Source organism: Nilaparvata lugens, chromosome 2 (assembly GCF_014356525.2).
Source record: "Nilaparvata lugens isolate BPH chromosome 2, ASM1435652v1, whole genome shotgun sequence".
Lineage (NCBI taxonomy): Eukaryota > Metazoa > Arthropoda > Insecta > Hemiptera > Delphacidae > Nilaparvata > Nilaparvata lugens.
In genome coordinates, this window is record NC_052505.1 from 26,439,226 (window position 1) to 26,460,482 (window position 21,257).

The 21,257-nt window shown below is 32.5% G+C and overlaps 1 protein-coding gene across 2 annotated transcripts in view; it reads right to left on the bottom strand.

Moving 5' to 3' along the window:
* Positions 1–1,439: 1,439 nt before the first annotated feature.
* Positions 1,440–21,257, bottom strand: part of LOC111057132 — a 143,086-nt gene continuing 123,268 nt past the window's right edge. For both annotated transcript variants that reach the window (XM_039420917.1, XM_039420916.1), the window contains 3 exons: positions 14,094–14,230; positions 12,089–12,265; positions 1,440–8,129 (listed from right to left, as the gene is read on the bottom strand). In XM_039420917.1, coding sequence (XP_039276851.1) covers positions 8,008–8,129; positions 12,089–12,265; positions 14,094–14,230 — 436 coding nt within the window. In that variant the 3' untranslated portion in view covers positions 1,440–8,007. The remainder of the gene's footprint in view (positions 8,130–12,088; positions 12,266–14,093; positions 14,231–21,257) is intronic.

Here is a 21,257-nt window from a genome sequence, read left to right on the forward strand (position 1 = left end):
CTTGTTAAACAGATTTCAAAAGTCTATATTGTGATGTACATTACTATTCAGTACTCATATAGAATGAATGTTTCTCAATCAGGAATAATTTCCAAGCCAGCAAAACATTTTTGACGAATATATACCTGTAAATATTCAATTATTGCTGAGGATATAAATTCCAACACTACCACTAAAAATAATAAGGTAATAATTTTTAATTTCCTTGCCCTATTACCATAGGTAAGGAAAGTATTGCTTTCCGAAAAAAATTAAGGTACCCCAATTTCTAAATTTCGTTTTTGGGTGTTGGTCTGTATGTGTGTGTGTGGTGTGTGTGTGTGTGTGTGTGTGTGTGGTGTGTGTGTGTGTGTTGTGTGTGTGTGTGTGTGTGTGTGTGTGTGTGTGTGTGTGTGTGTGTGTGTGTGTGTGTGTGTGTGTGTGTGTGTGTGTGTGTGTGTATGAGTGTATGTGCGTCTGTGTACACGATATCTCATCTCTCAATTAACGGAATGACTTGAAATTTGAAACTTAAGGTCCTCACACTATAAGGATCCGACACGAAAATTTTCGATCAAATGCAATTCAAGATGGCGGCTAAAATGGTGAAAATGTCAAAAACAGGGTTTTTCGCGATTTTCTCGAAAACGGCTCCAACGATTTTGATCAAATTCATATCTAGAAGAGTCATTATGATAATCTCTATCAACTGCCACAAGTCCCATATCTGTAAACATTTCAGGAACACTGCACCATCTATGCAAAGTTTGATTTTAGATTCTTAATTATCAGGCTACAGATACAATTTAAACAAAAATTTTCAAGTGGTAAAGATTGAGCATAAAAATTTCCACAATTAAAGTTTTGTAGCATTTTCACCTAAAATTGAAAATGAGCTCGAAATTCGAGAAAATAAGATTATTCAATTGCAAACTGTTGGCAACTGTTGATTCTATTAAATCATTCACTATGAAGAGATAGCAGACTTCGTGTGTCTGCAGCGCTATTGTCCTGTCACCAGCTGGCTCAGGTCTTAGAAAAGTAGACTTGAGATGCGCGGGAACACTAGCGTCAGTTGATCAATTTTCATAACGGCAAGGAAAGTTGTGTGAGTGCACCACACCAGATTTTTTTTAGCTATGTACTCATAACATGATAACGTATAGAATGTGAAGTGAAGATAATACATCGTTTGTTGAAAAAAACACATGGAAATTAATAAATACAGAGCAGTACCTATTACAGTATTATATCTCGAATCTTGACACTGGCACTAGCTTATCTAGTTTAGCTATACTGGAAACATGAGATACCGAAGTCTATCAAAATATTAGTACTACCAATTACTGGCAATTTTCGTTATTGATATTATACTTATACACTCCACCACTGCAAAGAAAACCAATATCTATCACTTACCTTGAGGTAGGAAAATTGAGGATTATACATAAAACAACATATTAGAAAACTGGTTATAAATTTATTCTCAACAATTTATTACAAAGAAAACAGTACTGTAGAGTAAGTTCTCAAGTGGAAGGATCAAATAGAGAAGACTAGAAAGTATTCAAATGATATAAAGGCCTAATTTTTATTTTTAATGCATTTCAGAAGATATAAAATATAGTGTACCGCTACCGGTACGGTACATTATCGAATAAAATGGAATAATGCTATTTTTACAGAATCTAAACAAATAAATTCATCAGTGACCAGACACAAGAAGTAGTCCAATAGTGCGGAAAAAATGATGGAGTATATAGGAGTCTTGAAATTCTATCCACCATTGATGTTATTTTCTCATAGAAAAACGTACGTCCTTTTGTACAGCATATCTCGGATATTAAAATTTAATAATGTGCCGCAGGCCCATTAACAATTTATAGGCTAAATCAGAAAGATGATAAAGTTGGGTAGTGTTAACTTACAATATTTCTGTTGATCAATGAGTTTCCCATCTATTTATCTTTAATAAATAGAAACAATAATATTCTTGTATCTGGTTAAAAAAAAGTTGGAGGAATTTTAATGATCAACCAATTTCTATGGAAATCGAGCTGACGACACTTTCTCAGTTCCTATATAAATAATCATTCCTTTTTGAAGGTATAATTGAGAATAATATAACTCTGTGAGTTAAAACTATAAATAGACTAGATGGGTATCACCCAGATACATTTTTGGTGTTCTATTCTCTTATTTATTAAATATTTAATAATATTATACTATCTTATTGACAATCCTATAACTAATTTTTTTACATAGGTACTATTATAAGATGATAGCTATATTGTGTATTGAACTCTGATAAAGTATTTATAAAAAAATATAATCGATGAGGAATGTGGAAATAGAATTTGTAAGAAGAGAGCAATATCACTTATCAATTATCTTGGATTGGTACAGAGTTGGCAAAATGTATTTTCCTGGTTACTATTGGATCCTACTATTTTTTAACACATTTCATTTTTTCAATGCTCCTGTTTTTATCTTGTATTAATGAGTCGTATTATCATGTCTAGTTATTATAAAATAAGAGAGTTGAATCAACAGGCATATATGTACTCTTCTGAAACACGGTATATTTCTACTATCTTCAAATTGTTGGTTTTGGTTTGGGTGAGACAAGCTGATTGATTTTTACTTGTAGATCGATAGAATGTTTTTATTATTTTGATTGAGAGTTGATGATATATCAATAATTGATCATGCCAATTGATTGAATGAATACGCTAACAATAAATAATAATTTTCTGATTTCTTTTAATTTCTATATAATATGATAGTCTTATTAGAGTAATAGATGGGTTTAGATTGATAAATGTGAAACAATTTCCTCTTGATACAACCCTCTATCTATTATTTGACTAAAAAGATTACAACTTATTCATTCCAGTAAATGAAGATGCCAATGATAATAAGAATTACCATTACCGTATAATAATTTTTCATGCTACCATAGTAATAAATTTGACAATAAATTAATAAGGTACCATACAGTAATACTTGTTATACTACGGTAACCATTGATTATTTGAAACTTGTTCATTCAATTATTGTATGCGGTATCAGCTGTCAAATAACTTACTCAGAAAAAACCCTGTGAAATCTACCATGAAGAATATGTCAAATTTATCATTCATATTTAAAAGTTTGAAACTGTAACAAAATGCATTAAATTTCACATACCGTAACTTAACTCATTTGCTGATTTTCCCAGTTATTATTTTCAACTCAGAAATATAACTGTGTATCAAAATAGTCCAAGTTCAAACCAGAAGAAGCACATTCATCAAGGAAACTATCATTAAAAATAAAGTCTATTGATTCACGCAAGAGATTATACGTTAGTTGAGAATCTAACACTCTGGTCCCATAGATATATTTCCATCTCATTCTTGTTCATTTTAACAGTGCAGAATAATCCAGATAACATAGTTTAAAATTATAAGAATTCATAAAAAAATAGTTAATGAGGATATAGTGTTGGTGATACATAAGAGAAAATGAAATAGGCTAAAGGAAAATGCACACAGCATTAGACAGACAGAAAAAATGCATTTTCAGGTGGTCGAATGTTTTAAGGCGCACACAGTCGTCTCCAGAAATTATATCTAATGCATGCAGACGTTTGTCTGCATACGTCTGTCTGTTTTGGTGTGCGTTCGCCTCAAAGTAAAAATAAGTTCAATGTTATGAATTTCAACCTTTTCATTAAAAAGTGATTCTGATATAACTTAGGATGAGCTAGGCCTACAATATTATGTTGATACTCATGTAAACGTTATGAAATCTTTTAAATTGAAGATATTGAAACGAACTCATTGAATTCTTGTGATAGGTAGTTTGACAATGAGGTTTGTTTTGAGTTTTCCCTAGAAAATAAGATTCATATAATTACTGCAACCTCTGTATATAAATCAGGGGAACGCCTTTCATGTTGGTTACATTGATAAAATATGAACCTTATTTATTAGGAAAAGCTCGAAACAAACCTCATTGTAATCTACCATGGAAGTTCAATGATTTCGTAGCTTTCACATAAAGTTCAAAATTATATTGTACGAATTATTATTATTCTTTGTCCAAGTTTCTCATTCTTATACTTGCATACCGTATTGTTACCTATATTGAAAATTCTAAAATATATTGAGGTTCTCGTTCTCATTGTATTTGTTACTCGGAAATTGATTGAAACTGCTTACAAGCTTTACAGTGCTAAATCTCCTTGATTATGTGTTTATATAGTAGCCTATAGTTTCACATTAATATTGAGATCGTAATTCTTTGTTTGTGGAAAAAACTTAAATGAAATCAAATTCTGAAAGTGTGATTGAAATCTTCAGATTTTAGATGAACAATGAATAATACAGTTTTTTCTTCCATAGCCTAATTTAATTTTCATTGTTCATAGAACATTTTTGTTGTGTTTCATATAGGATAATATCATTTTCCAATGAATGACTTGATTAGTGAAAATACTACAATGGTTCACATAAAACCGACTATACCCATATTTTTCCGCGGATATCCCATTTTCAGTAAGTAATTTCTATCTGGGAAGGCTCTCAAGGTATACAGTAATTAAGAAAACCCTACTTTGCTTTGTCTACTCATTACATTGATCTATAAATCTAACTTTACAATATTAATTGCACTAATTCCAATAAGTAATGTTGGTGAGATTATTAATATTATTGTTAGAATTTTATAGTAGGTACTGTATCTACAAAATTATCAATATTAATTATGCGTGTAAAATTACATTTTCTCAATAATTACCGTACTCCAATGATCGTTTAAAAATTTCTACAATAAGGTATGATTCCGTCCATATTTAATAAATTACAGGCAAGGTCTACCTTACAGAAAAAATATTCCTCAAATTTCATGTATTTAAACACTGAATTCTGCAATTCGTTGAACTGGCAGACCTAATTGTTTGAAACTTAAAAGCTGGATTAATATGATTTTAAAGGTGATGATTTCTTGATCCATTCCGAGCTGCTTTGTATAAATGTTAAACTAGCCTTTTATCTCAATATATTATTCATTCAGCTTGAAACCTATAAGCTCAAGTCTCGATCAGCTCTTAGCTATGAGCTCATAGCGTATAAGGTACGTGTACTGCTTATATAGTCATTTTTTGGAATCGCCACATTGAACATTCATTCGTTTTATTATAGAATTTAAAAACTATAAGATCAAATTGTAGTTTAAATCTGTCTAAACCATGTCTAATTTCAAAAAAATTCCTTGCACTCGTAAAAAACTTTTTTCAAAGCAATATTTGTCATTAAAAATGATTTCAAGATAATGATGAAAAACCAATACCTGAGAAGATAAGGCTATAAAAAACTCCCAAAATTTTATCTGCTCAATAACTGTACACTATATTGTTTGTAAAATATCGTGGGGAAAATTCTAAATATTACATGCTACGGTAATCTTATAACGAATTGCTACATGCATTCATTCTGTGTTATTCAAGTTTATTCATTTAATGGGTGACTCTTGATTGAAAGCTGACAACAAAAATAATTTCATCCATTACAGTATTTTATCAGTTCATTTAATTATTAAGGATTTTCTTTGAACTTGGGTAACCGAATTAAATAGTATATAGACAATTTACCTATCAACATTGTTCTTTTTCATTTTTGTATTGAAAAAAAAAAATAGATTTAAGGAGAAACATGGAAGAGAAAACAATATTAGAATAAACCGATATTCATGTACAGTAATAATATTAATACCTATGTTCACTATTCCAATATAATTGGACTGAAGGTCTAAAATAACAAATAATCTTAACATTATGCTATTATATATTTAGATACAGCTAACAATATGTTACAGTACAAATCATTATTTGAACATAATATCCATTGGAAATTAAACTTTTTCGAATAATGAACATAGTCATTCAAGAATAAAGACTTCGAGACGCAAAATTTATATGCTATCTATAAAAATATACAAGTTTCCTAACTATAAATATTTTGATAATTTAACATAACATATTGCAATTCAACATAAAAATTGCAATTCCACGTGAAGATGATTATAAAAATAATTAATTATTGCATAAAATATCCAGCTATAATCAAGATATATTAACTATGGGGTTAGAAAAAATGCTCAAGCTTTGCGTTTACAATTTCATCAGCTTTCTTACTCATTGGTTGGTTTCATAAGTAATGTGAAGTTACAAAGTAATACACATTTTCTTCAAGATCAGAGGAAATATGCCAAACACATTGCTGATGCCAATTAAATTGAAATTAATTAGGATAATAAGGTCCTTTCCATTATTAAAGGTGGCTCTACGCTCCTGACACATCCCAAGTCCTACACAAAGGCGCCAGACCTCAAGAAAGATTTTAACGAGTAGATGGAAAAATCTGTGAAGATTTTTTCAACCACACGTTAAGAATTTTCCTCAACATCAGGCGCCTTGAGTTAGTCCTTTGGATTCACTAATGCGTGTGGAGTCGACTTAAACCATGTAAAAATAAAGGACCAATGTGTTTCTTCATCTTAATCAAAATGTTCAAATAGAGGTATTTTTTGAAAAAGGTCGAAATTTATTCAAACCATGAGATACTTTGTCATAAGTGTAATGGATTAGGAGAGGGTACGTGCGCCTTATAAAGTAATTATATAAAACTCACTCCATATGGTGAACAACATCTATCGTGTCAAGAAAAATTTTATAAAAGTTTTATTATTATCATTCAAAAATGCCATACTTGTTAGGAACGTTAGAATAATTTATATTATTCAATAATATTATTATTAATCGTGGAAAGATTCTGGTACAATGGAAGAATGAGATTGATTTGGTGTGTGTTATATCGTATTTGAAAGGCTCTAAGTCCTCAATACCTTTGATGTTGATCTGCTATGATTTGTTCAAATAATAGCAGTGGGCAGACAGAAATAGGAAAAATAAGCATTTTACGCATTCAACCGTCATAGGGTGATATTTTAATCTAAAAAATAATAAATATCAGAAATGTAACAGTACCAAATTGTTAGAAAATATAAAAAATCATAAACTTTCAATATAAAATGAAAAAATGATACTAAGTTAGTCAAGTGAGTTTTGAAGGTCACGTAAAGTGAAACGTATAAAGGTCTTGGATTATAATTACAAAATGTTTCCAGACTAGAATGGGAATAACATTTTTAGAACAAATAATATTGATTTTGTAGAATCTATATTGAGATCCATTCAAATAAATTGATAATTTCAATTCTACCTCACTGTGATTGAGTGTTCAGTACAGATAAACTATTGACAATCAAACTCATAATTTTATTTAGAATATTTTATAAATCAAAATAAGTAGACACAAGTACTGTTCATACAATTCTGAGCAATTTACTAATATTTTCATATGTAATATCCTTGAAAGTAACATTCAAAAAATTACAAATTGGTCGTTTTGCTTAAGTTTTTATGTTCATTCGTTTTGTTAAAAGGGGTTCATCAGTTTTGTATGGCACTTTTGTGTCATGTTAAAAGGGGGTTTGTTAAAAGAAAAACATTTCAATATCACAGAAACCATTGAACAACATCAACAAAACTATGAGAATTAATATCGTTTCATTACCGGTATCTGAGACTAAAGCTTGTTTATATCTTCTTGTCCCGCGCACCGTTAAACCCTAATAAACTCGCTCAAGTCAAAAGAAATAGTTAAGTTGTAGCTTACGAGATGTTTACAATGTGAGAATCTCGTAGACTACCGGTACGCTTGCAAATAATAAATTAATAACTGTCATAACTATCATAGCAGTTATGTCAAAGATACATTGATGAGATTCACTTCAAATTGACATTCAACATTCCGTATAGATAGAAAAATGCTTCCCATTCAGAAATTGCTGCTAGTTTTGAGTGAAATTCACTGTAAGGTCTGTAGTAGAACTGAGTGAGCGGACAAACGGGGTGACGTAACGTGACGTAACGTTACAAGTGAATGGTGTGTGTGATGATGTTATAAATGAGACTGGTGCTTATCACAGGTAGTTGGGTCTACACAGGCAGCAGAATGAACCAACGTTCTTGTATATCGAACTACGCCGGCGTTTTTTGGTCCATTTGTTTGTAGCATCTTCACCCGTTAGAGCGGCTGGTCGTTCTGGAAATTGAGAAAAAAATATTTATTTATTCATTGATCCATGGAAAAATAGCTCACAATAGGAGAAAAAGAGTGTGACATTTTCTTTCGCTCAATTACGATTATTCAGTGAAATTTCTAAAACAGCCTACAAGAGATGTTGGTATCTGGAAACTAAGCTCCACTGTAAAGTACAATAAGGCACAGTGATGGAAATTTACAAGAAAATGTGAATGTGAATGTATTACATTTTCTTTTGAAATCAATTATTGCGAATACAAGTGAGTATTCCATTTACACAAGCTCAGAATCAAATAAATTGTTGAGAGAGAATCAATAGGATAAACCCAAAACTACCTCTCTCCCCAATTTTCATAGTTACCGGTATACACAGTCTAAATGAGGTTTTGTTGACAGTTATTATTGATTATCACAAAAATTGTAGCTATTAGCACGGTATCGAATAAGTATTATTATGTCCGAAATATGAACTATTCATGGCAAAATAGTTTTAATGTATTTTTGGTTTCGATGATTTATGTTGAGCTTCACTCTCGAAATTTATGAAGTGTGTATAAAATATATATTTATTATGAGAATCAGACTAAATAAGGAGAATGCAAACTTGTAGAAAGTTCGAGGAGAGAAAAATTATTGAAGACGAAAAAAGCAAAAGGAGTGAAGAAGAGAAAATAACTGAGTTGTAATAAAAAGGATGATGAACAGGAGCAGGAGAAATAGACTGGAATCCTGACATTCAGTGGTAGGAGAAACTGAATTTATGTGATATTGTGCCTTTTGAAAACTATTCTCTCCTCTATAACTTACTCCAAACTCTCTCTACCCCTATTATTATCAAGAATTTGTGTATCTTGACAAATAATGGAAGCTTCAAACATGTAGAGAGTATATTGTAAAACACTGGTAGTAGTGACAACTAAGTTGTCTCCTTGAATATGTATCAGACAAGGTGAAATCTTCCCTTAAGTAACTCTCCATCAACAAGGAATCCATAAATATTGTTTGGAGCATGCTATTCGATGATACTAATCATTCTAGATTTCTGAGTCTGATATATATATATTCATTCTTGATTGCAAGAATCATTATTCAATGTTGTTGGAGATTCATCTCCTTTCTTTACACATAATTCCATTCTAACACACAATTCCACCATTGATTTTATGTGAAAAATATCCCCTCTCTGGTGTGTGGCGATTATAGTAGCCTAGAAGTGGAAGTTACAGTTGTCACGTTATTCTTTATATTTAAATAACGATTAGCCTCCTGCTTGGCATCAGTCGGTAAAGCATGAGATTTGATATAATTATATAATTAGGTCGTGGTTTTCTAATAGTATTCAGTCTTAAAAAATCTTGATAGGCCTAGGTATGGTCTTCTCCTATAACTCTTGTAATTCAATAAAAAATAAATATATATATAAATATGATACTTATACTATATGTTGAGGAATAAAAAATAAATTGCACACCATGAACGTTTCATATATATATTAAACAAATAATGCAAAAAAATAAAGCGAGGCAAAAAATATATAAAGAGCGATAAAAAAATATAATATAAAAATAGAACAATAATTGAAATCAATAAAATATCACAGGCTAAACTTTATATTCTAGATTTATGGCACGAATCATTACCATGTGCCTTTATCTTAAAATCGTATGCATTCTTTTGCATGTAGTTGCGATATGCGCTTGCTAATACTTGTCGACTTAGACAATTCAATTAAAAGTGTGTGCTTTAAGATCAGCTTGATAAATTAGCCACTAATAATCCAAATATATATATATTAAAATCTCTAGTACTTAGTAGATTTCTTTGTATCGAATATATATTTTTATCTCAGGGTGCAAGATTCGGCACCTGACGGAATAAGTAGAGCCATTCATCTAGTGAATTAGAGCTATAATAAATTATCGCAAATTGTATTGCAAAAAAAATTAAATATCATATGCATATGTTTTAATAGCCTAGATTTTGTACTTCTTTGATTTAATAGAAATTTCTGAAATATTGATCTATATTTTTCTTTCAATGAAATACCTTTAATACTAATTTTACTTGCGCAAGTATTACTCTTATTAATTTCTTAATTTATAATAAAAACCCTTTCGACGAGCTAGCTTTGATTATTAGATTAATTCGAAGCACTAGGGCGCCCATCACTAATTCAAATTTATCACTCACGTGTCGAAAATCTTCTTGTAAGCCGCCGATGTCGATCCAACTCCATGTGGTCCGGGAATATGGTAGCCGGAATCGTCTCCTCCAAGGGGTTATAAATTTATTTGAAATTGAAAATGACTTCTGCTTCACAATAGCATCACGAAGTCTTTTAAGAAATTTAATAATTTGATTTAACTTTAACTTTTACAAAATCATTAGTAAGGTACTACGCTCTAAAATATTTGGGGTCCTCTTATGGTGGCATTTGGCTGGCGAGTGCTGGTTCTCCTTTCTCAAGTTTTACAGATCCTATTTCCGACTTTCAAATTAGCATAAAATTTAAATATCTTAGTCCTCCGCCATTTAGGTTCAAATAGATCTTACAAAAAATACCAAAATATTACTTAGATTGTATGATTAATAATTTCTTTGCTTTCGAGCCATATCGATAACATAGACTATACAACAATTCAACATAGATTCCGAACATTTATAGAAATATATATAAATATTTTTGAATTGGCCTACAATTGCCGCCTATTAACTGCCGTTTTACTATTGGTGCATGCAAATTTTATTCGGTATTCATGCGCCTGGTACCTCTTATTTCCTGAATACATTAAATTATTTTTATTTGGTTTTTTATTTATGCTCTTTACATGCTAGCTAATATTCTATACATTAATATTAATTCCATGCTACTTAATAATTAGCCACGTGATCAGGTGTTTTTTCACATTGCACACCATCTGATTGCAATAAAGCTCTGCCAAGGGGTTTTGGTCAGATTCTACGTTTCTCGGTTTGATCGATCTCTAGGTCACCGATCCGTGAATACATGTACATAACCTCAATCTTCAAATATTTTATATAATAATCTATTTATGAGCAATAAAATTCCTTCCAATCCTTTTTAGGTTTTTGTACCATTTAGCCAGAACAAGCTGATGCTATCTAATCTTAGTTATTATCTATTTGGCGATATTAGCCAGTTACTTTATTTTCAGACCTATTACTGTTTCTGTTAGGGCTTTTTATCTACCCAGATTTAATACTTTACACAGTATATCTTCAGACTGACCTGTCCATATCCACTGTAAACTCTAGATATAAACTCCGTTTAGAGCTTGAGGTGAGATCTCTTGAGTTGAGATTACTGCTTCTGCTTGCACAGCATGGGAGAAAGAATTAGTGGAAGAGCCCTGACGTTTTAGACGAGTGAGACACAAAAAACTTCATGGTTACCAGTCAACAAGTTTAAAATTAACTCAATTTGTACTAGGCTGATAAAATTGTAACAAGCAAGGGCAAAATAACATAATAACTGGTGATTTGATAACTTACAACGGAAACTTCTGATTATTGTGAAGAAAGTCAAAGTTTGACTTCAAGGCAATCCCTACTATTTCAAATTTCGCTGCAATTACTAACCTACAGGGCAGGCTCAACACTTTCATTATTCCTTGGAGCGCACCAAAGCGAAACGATACTCTCATAACAGTGAGTGAATATTTTTATACTATCATCAAGCTATATTATGACGAATTATATTATTTAAATTAATATTTTCCAATAAAACAATAATAATCTATATATGATAGCTCTATTTTCTATTCAAGTTATATCTTAAGGTGGCCGGACTGGAAAATTATAATTGCAGAGATTGTAGTTTGGAGTTTCTTCTTAGTATGAATAATCATATTAGAATAACTACACATATAGGAATATCGGTATTATTTTATGTTTCAACTTGGAAATTAATTGATAATCTTCTACAATAAAACAGTTACCAGCATTGATTTCTTGCTGAGGCAGAAACTCTTGCATTTCATGAACAATCCTGTTGAGTTCTTGGGAATCTTTTGCAATGCTGCATATCTCCTCCTGGTTGAAGTCAGGTGCTATAGTCTTGCACAGCAGGATTTGACTTATGACATTTCCTATATTTGATGGTCCCGCTCTGTTCTCTGCAAAATAATACAAAAGAAATTGAGAAAATAGAATTATTCTCAGTTGTGAATATTTTGAAGATAAGGTAAGTACTCATCGACATCGATTATATTATTATTTATTACTTTCCTTGCCCTATTACCATAGGTAAGGAAAGTATTGCTTTCCAAAAAAAATTAAGGTACCCTAATTTCAAGTTTTCTATACGTTTCAAGGTCCCCTGAGTCCGAAAACATGATTTTTGGGTGTTGGTTTAATTATACGCCATTTTGAATTCAATTTTATTGAATTTCTTATTGTCGGATCCTCATGATATAAGGACCTTAAGTTTAAAATTTCAAGTCAATCGGTTAATTAGGAATGGAGTTATCGTGTTCACAGACATATACACACACACACACACACACACACACACACACACACACACACACGAATGTCTTGTATCAATATCTTTTAGAATATTGAGGTCTTGATTTACACCATAGAGGAAGGATAATGAAGACAATTCCTCTATTATTGTAAAAATTAAATACCTACAATTGATAGCTATAGCAATCAATTGATAATACCAATCAATATCATATCTTAAATTATTTATTCAGGCTGGCTGCACAAACTCAAATCTCATCAATGAAGCCACTCTTAGAGAATTATCCACTAAGATTAAGGTAACTTCATTTCATCAGACCAAAATATTCTTCATATTGTTCAGGAAGTCATCTATCTCAAAAACCGTCATGCTCTTATTCAAATAAATTTTGATCATACAAGTAACTTATACCGTACGGTACATAAAAAAATCTTAAAATAATCTTATTTTGTTGATAAAATCTTGACATTGTTCTAATGGATCTAATCTCCAATATTAAATCCATATCAATCTCTAATCTCCATATTATGGAGAAGGCCTATCAATGTAGCATCTACTGAAGAATAAAATCATTACGTTATGGCTGTGAGGGTGTGTGCACACAGAGAACGGTCAGGCGTTCTAAGTTTTGCGGTTCACGTTCTTTCTATGAACAAATGGCGGCGGCCAAATACAAGCGTTCTACGGTAGTTCTAAATAAAAATTGAAGATGAATTGAAGAAAAACAAGATACCCACTATCCGACAGAGAGCTATAAAGTATCTAGCTTCAGAATAAATTTTCAATAATATGATAAGCGTCTCTTTCTCTCTCGTAATAATTCAATAATTAACTTCCAGTTTTCAATAACGCGCAACTCGGAACGCCTGACCGCTCACTGTGTGTAGACACTCTAATAGAAAAAGTTGAAGTCAGGTATCGTGAAAAAAACGAGGACACATTCAATTCAAGTCTGTTGAAAAAGTAGTGAAATTCCCCATATTATGCAATTATCAATTGGAACATCACAAACAATAAGTACCTAGATTAATAGGAGTATTTTGGAGTACCATTGGAGTTTTTAAGGTACGCGGAGAATCCGCGACTAAAGTCGTACGGTACCTTACGATTTGAGTCGCGCTAGACTGAGTAAGCCTATGAGGCCTACTTGAAGCTTTTATAGTAATAAGTAAAGCTGTCATTGATTAACATAATATCTCATTCAAATTCTATGTTATTACATCTGTTATTCTTTCTAAATTTTATTCTTTTATTGATTTAATGATACACAATTATTTTTTAATAATAATTTGGTGGAGGATCAACAGGCACAGCCCAAAACTGTTCCTCCCCAGAATTTCGATTCATTAAAATAGTCCAGAAAATAGGTTATGTTTTCTCCACTCTATATAATAATACTGAGGGTGATGCCTACATCAAGCTCTTAGGTTTGTGTGTGGGTATAAAATAAGTAGTTTGATTGGAGCAGAACTCACCGAAATATCCAGTCATGTCCATGGGTATGAGTTGCACCAACCTGCTACATTTGGCTAGCTCCCTCAGGAACAGCTGGCACATGAAGAATAAGAGCACGAGGTGCGGGTGGTCGGCGGGGATCCCCTCTGCCACGGCGCTGCAACAAAACAAAACCAGCCAAGTCAATTAAATCTGCCGCTCAAATCCTATTACATTCCATTGTTGGCAAAGCTATTCCTACCTTCTTCCGTTGCTAATCCTGTTTTGAAATACGCATGGCTAGTTGCATTATGTATTGCTAGTTGCATAAATATTTCTTCCTAGCGTGAGTTCCGTATGATCATAACAGCATTAAGAAAAAGCTGTGAAATTGTTCAGAAAAAAATCAAGCAAGATAGGTTTCAGATGAAAATAAACTTGAGTTAGCATGAGTAGATTAAATTGACATGAGTTATTGATCTAATATTGTCATGAAATTTTCATAAATTATGAAACTCTAATTAATGAGACTACATTCCAATCCATTCGTACTTGGTATATCAAACACCCTGAATATTTATTGCAACTGCAAATATTGACAACAGGAAGAAGAATAGCTTGAAGAAAACAACAAATAATGATAAAAGAGAAGAGCCCTGAACTTAACAGGAGAAAAATATTGAAGTATGGGTAGGAAAAAATGAGTGGATGATAATACAAAAACAAGGAGAAGGAAAATAAGCAAACAAAAATTCAGTTACCTAGCAAGAAATCCTCATAAAAAGTAAATTACTTTTGTGCTACATACACAGTAAATTGCAGGTTAGGAGACATAATTTCGCAAATAATATTGCCTACCTCCATCGATTTGTAATGTAAACACACAAAAGATACCATCCTTGATTACTTACACTGGAACAATTGAATGCTTATTCAAATAGACTCTCCTATGATTGATAAGGTTATTCAATCAACAAAAATATCCATCCTTTTGATGATGAACTCACTGATAAGGGGAAGCAATCTGATAACTTGAACACACGCCATTTCAATTTCAGGCGGGCTAACTCACTCACACATAAAATGAAAAAGTAGGAATTGAGCAAATAACAATGTTAGTGTGTGTGAGTGTATATCTAGTGATGTGTGTGGAGTATACGTAGTTGCCTGTGTAGGGTATATATATGTGTGTTTTTGTGAGTGCAAAAGTGAAGGAAAAGAGCATGATGGAATACTGAGTGAGACGGTCAGACGCGTTATCTTTTTACGATAACAAAACCCGCTCGCGTGCGTGGAAATACAATGGAAATGTAAATAAAAAGGGGGAAAAAGGTCCGAAGAAAAGTGGATAGAGGACTGAGTGACTCTATTTCTGAGAGAGAGAGAGAGAGAGAGAGAGAGAGAGAGAGAGAGAGAGAGAGAGAGAGAGAGAGAGAGAGAGAGAGAGAGAGAGTGAGCGAGAGGGTGCGTGGAAGATATTGAAGTTTAGTGTGTGTAGTAATATGAATGCAATGGTGGGAAGAGACAGTAGATTTTGAGTGTGTTTGTCACTCCTGGGAAGGGGAGGGAAGTACAAGAAGAGATGGGAGTATGGATGAATAGAATAATAAAGATAAATAGTGTGAAAATAGGAAGGGATGAATGGAGAGTGACAAAATGCTGATTAAAGGAAATTAGAAATGAAAGGAAAATATGGGTGACAGGAGAATAAAGGTGAACAAAACTAGTGGAAAGGAGGAAAACGACAAGAAGAGGACGGGGAAGGAGGAAACATAAGAGGTTGTAAGTATTGGAATTGGGGTAAAACATGAGGGAGAACGACGAAATTGGCGATAAAAGGAGAAGGAAATGGACGAGAGAGGATAGAATGAAAGAAAAAAGGCACGAAATTGAGGAATGAAGATGAGGCAAGGCGCTCAAATTAGGGCTTGAAGGGAACAGGCAACGACATAGATGGATAGATACTGTAGATGAAAAGATAGATAGATAGACTTTATTCATCAATTTTATTCTTACTAGGCTTGTCGCCTATGAAATATGATTATGCATAATTTTACAAATTATTTCCAGTGCTACAAAGACTTACATGATTCTATCAAATTTTCATGATACAGCGAGTGATATTGTAGGATAGTTCATAATGAGGCCTAATAATAGTTCATAATAATAATCCTAATAATAGCTCATAATATAGGCCTATAGTAATTCTAGGTAATACAGTGAAAGAATAAGATAGGAATACTGAATATCTACAGTACAAATCAACAGAAATAAGATGAAAGGTATCATTCAAAGCTTCAATCCCAACATAGCTTGGAAGGAACGGAATCGAAAGGAACAAAGAAAAATGACGCAAATGGAGGTAGAGAAAATTGATGAAATGTGTTAGAAGTTGAAATAATGAGGAAACACGAAACTAAGAATGTGGTTCAGGCAAAGTGATGTGGCTGAAGGTGGAGGAAAGGAAGAGAATCTCCCCAGAGTAAGAGAGAAAAAATGCAAATGATGCAAAATGGGGAGGTGAAATCATTAGAAAATACGAAGTAAGAATGTGATGGAGGCGAAGATATGAAATGGAAATAGAGGTGAAAAGGAAGAGAAATTGGGCGGAATAAGAGAGAAAGTAATGAAAAACAATGATGATAGATTTAATAGGAAAAGATAAATATAATAGTGGTATGAAGTAAGGGCATTGGTGAAAACATGGTGTCCGAAAAGGGGAGAGACACAGAGCGAGTGGAAGAGAAAGGAAATCGAAGGAAATAGGGGTTGAGGAAACAACAAAAGGGAGAACAATCAGAAAGAGGATGGATGAAAAGGAAACGCGATTTTGATGTGAGAGAGCATCGCACAGTCACATATCAAAGGACAGAAGACAATCGATACTATTCATCATGCGAGTAAACAAATCGCAATAAATTAAACTGGAATGCAGATGAGTCAGACAATCGCATGAATAATAATCAATCAAATTGCTTGATTTGAATGACTAATCAATTGTGTAACTGTTCGCATTCAATGAGTGACATGTTACTGGTTCTTTTCGATAAGGGCTAATTCGACAGTCGATAGTGTTGTGTATAATATATACATGTATTTTAGCTTTCAGAATTACTATCGACCGGTTTAATCGATGTTTCTATTATGGCTGGCTTGGACTAATGAGCGCATATATTTGAGTTCCATGTTCGGTATTAGCATATTAACAGAATTGTGCGGCACAGAAAACCTACAATATTATCTGAGATTATGGTTCGGAACACGGAATACGATAATCATTACGGGGAATACTAAAGTTTGATGTGTGTTCGGGGAATTCATTTTATTTTTGAAATGAGGTGAGCACTGTTTACCGATCCACTGATGTGCGTTGAAGACTCGAAGAGCTCTCAAATAAATCACCCGCCATGGAAACCATGAATACTTGATTACTGCTTAGTTTGATGAAAGCGGGAAATCAATAGCTTTTTATGTAGGCTTTTTTGTTCATCTATTCTTCCTTGATATTCTTTTGCAAAGTTTATCATTCATCAATCAGTGTCGCCATTATCACGGCTTTAAAGCTTGTTCTGTCGTCCACCTTTCCTCAGACTACCGACTACCAATACCTTTCTTACTTTTTTTAGTGAAATTTCTCTTTGTTCATGGAGTAGTGAACAAACTATATTCCAAATAACCATTTTTTTTTTATTTGATCAGTTGAAGTATGCAAGGATTCTTCTTACAGTTCCAAAGTCCCATTAATTCAAAGTAGCCTATAGAGGCAGGTCATGGTCTTGTGACATTTTGACCAGATGTCCTGACTACTCGTTATTCTCTCTTAATCCATCGTATTCCATAATTATATTCCAGTTTAATCCTCTTCTGCGCATCCTTCCACTCAAATCAAGGACCCTTGATTCTCTTTACACTTGAACATACTAAGAGATGTGCAACTTTCTCGTAATAAACGAATCATAATTGGATGCAACAAAGATCGTAGAATTAACCAATGAGACATCATTTACAATGATTTTAATTTGAAGTACAAATCATGAGTTTCAATGTTAATGGATGCAGCCAACAGCCTCAGTTGGTGATACTTAGTTTTGAAAATAAAATTTATCAGTGTCATCAGCAAACAAATTGTGATTTACATTTATATTTCGTGTCGGTGAAATAACCATGTCAACTTATTGTTGTCAAATAGACATTATCCCATCTACGAAGATTTCCTATTAGATAGGACACGTCAAATTGGAAAACCTTGTTCAATTGATTCATTAGTAATTATTATTACTCTAATTTCCATCTGATTAATTAGTGATCATGCATCTATGAGTTATCACTCAAAATAACACCACTTCCACATAGTGCAACACTTCCAGTACTAAACACAGATCTTCTCGCCCTCGTTAGATGTACAATCTAACAACACAAAATCATGAGCATGTACAGTCAAACTTTCTACTCAGGTTTTGAAAATAATTTCGGAACGTGAATTTAACTCAGGCTACAGGTGGTACCGATGTTGCATTTTCTATGCTTTATATTGTACTTGAGTTATGTTAACAGGCTTTGACAGATCACTAGATTCTATCGCTATATACATCCAATTAAATCAAGATTGCAAAGGTGTGTTATAATACAGTAATTATGATAGTGATCCAGGTAGGGGGAGGGCTGGAATAGGGGTTGAGCTTTCAGATTATGAGCGAGAAACTTATTAAATTAGGCTCCATCAGCCCTCTGACTGGCATGCATAAAAGTTGCAAATAGGATACACGCTACCTACATTACAAAGTTCGGGTTTCCATCAAAGTTGCGGATCAACAAACTTTTCCTACCCGATTACTATTGTTAGACAAGACAAGATATTAATTTGATGATGAAAGAATTTGTTGATGGATGCTTCATATTGAAACTATTTGTTCAAATTCCCTATGTTTGATGAAGAGATCTGATAGAGAAGCCAAGGAGGCTTCAATGTGTAATCAGAAAATCTCCTTGTCAGAATATAATGATTCACATGACTTCTATCATAAATACAGTAAGTAATTGTAAAAGTCTTCTGGATGAATATCCGATCATTTTTATTAAACTGTAGTTGTTAATGTAGAATAGTAAATGATTACCCCATAGTTTTGTGATATCAAGTTTTAAAATAAAATAGAATAGTACAAACAAGAGTACGAATCCTTCAAAAAAATTTAATTCGTAGATTGTGAGACCGTCAAATATTCAAGAGGAGATAAGAAAAACTCAAATTATCAGTGATATTTGTCTTGTATTGTATGGGAAAGCTATTTTCTTCATCTCACCACCAGTCACAGTGTCAAATCCAGATTCAAAAGTGTGCGACTCTTCAAACAACATCTCATCTGTCACCACTAAACTTCTATTGCTATTTTATCATTCGTCTTCAATATTATGTTAAAGATATTGGACTGAGTTTGAACTCTCTATGAATTCCATTATTACTGAAATCAGAACCACTATTTGAATATGAATATATATATATATATATATATATATATAATATATATATATATATATATAATATATATATATATTAGTGATTTATTTATTTATTCTTAGAGCATTACATTTTGTTATCATTTCCACAACTCAACCATTTCTTGTTCCTTTTAGTGTTTGTAAATGTCACTATTCATGGTTTTAATTCAAAAATTATCTAATTCATGGTCTCAATGTGAGCTCTATTACTTCAAGTTGATTTAGAAATGTTAAGGAATTAGTGGAATCAACTTGAAAATGGAAATGGAGCATCAGATTCATTTGAGATTAGAAATTTGCTTAGTGGCTCAAAACTAGGATGTATGAACTATGAAGTAGTAAGGATGTATGAAGAGTTTATCAAGAGTTGTTATAATAATGTAACAGATGTTTTTCTAGTAGAAGTCCACAAGCGTTATTCAGTTGGCTTGTTCGAACAAATTGGAGCAAATAGGTGGAATCATGAATTTATTCATTGCAGACTCCTCTATTTTCAGGAAAAGATTGAAGTTTACTACCTACCATCTTCCTCTTCCAACTGTGATGCTATTTCTATAGCTTGTAGTTGTAGTACCTCTTCGAACTGTCTACACTTCATTATAACATTATAAACTCTTATAAATTCATTTTCTCCATACCATTACTTATACTGTAGCTATGTAGTTACAAACTATTCTAACTCACTTATTAAAAATGACACTCTACTGAGAGTTAGTTCAACAATTTTATGGCACAGTAAAAACTTTAGGAATCGAACAATAAACTTAGTTTGAACTTCATCTCAGAAGTTAGATGATTCTACAATGATTGAATTACTAGCTGAAAGTTGAGTCAATTGAATCATCTTGACGTTTGAATTCAAATTCCGATCGACTACAAGAAACCTGATTAGGTTAACTCTCTTCATGCATAAGGAATAATATTGTATCCGATACAATTATAAATCCGATACAAATGATGAAAAAAATCTGTTTTATAAACTTCGAATGAATTCGAAGAAGAAACTTGTTCCATAAGGATTTGAAAAAGGTGTGTTTTCAACTCAATCGAGTTGATGCTACTAGGGTCCGTAATAAGGTAGAAGACAAAATTATGTTCGAATGCTTTTTGTTTCGATGGTCTGACCTGGAGAGTGAGGGAAAGCTAGAAAAGAAGAAAACTTCTGTGAAAATATAATTCCATTAAAGATGATAATAAAATTGTGCTGGCTGTAATTATTGCTGTGATTATCCGTGATCAGCCGTTCAAGAAGTCACTGGTGAAGGAGGATCAAAAGTGATAAAATACGTAAAATGGAATTGTATAGTTTCACTGATGAATATTCCCAGTATTTGAATTCGTTTGAAGCATCAGAACACGTAATTTTTGAAACTATGACTTCAGTATAACCACAAAACAAGTCATTATTTTTTCAGTACTAGTATGATGAGATGTATGACTATGAACGCTGAGTAACTACTCAGCCATGTGAGTGTTAGACCATGAACACCTCACATAGCGGTACTTATGCACGCAGAAGAGAATAGGAGGATGAAATGAGCAGACAAACAAGAAGGAAAGTTACAAGAAAAACACCAGAAGAAGAAGAAGAAGAAGAAGAAGAGAAGAAGAAGAAGAAGAAGAGAAGAAGAAGAAGAAGAAGAAGAAGAAGAAGAAGAAGAACAAGAAGAAGAAGAAGAGAAGAAGAAGAACAAGAAGAAGAAGATGAC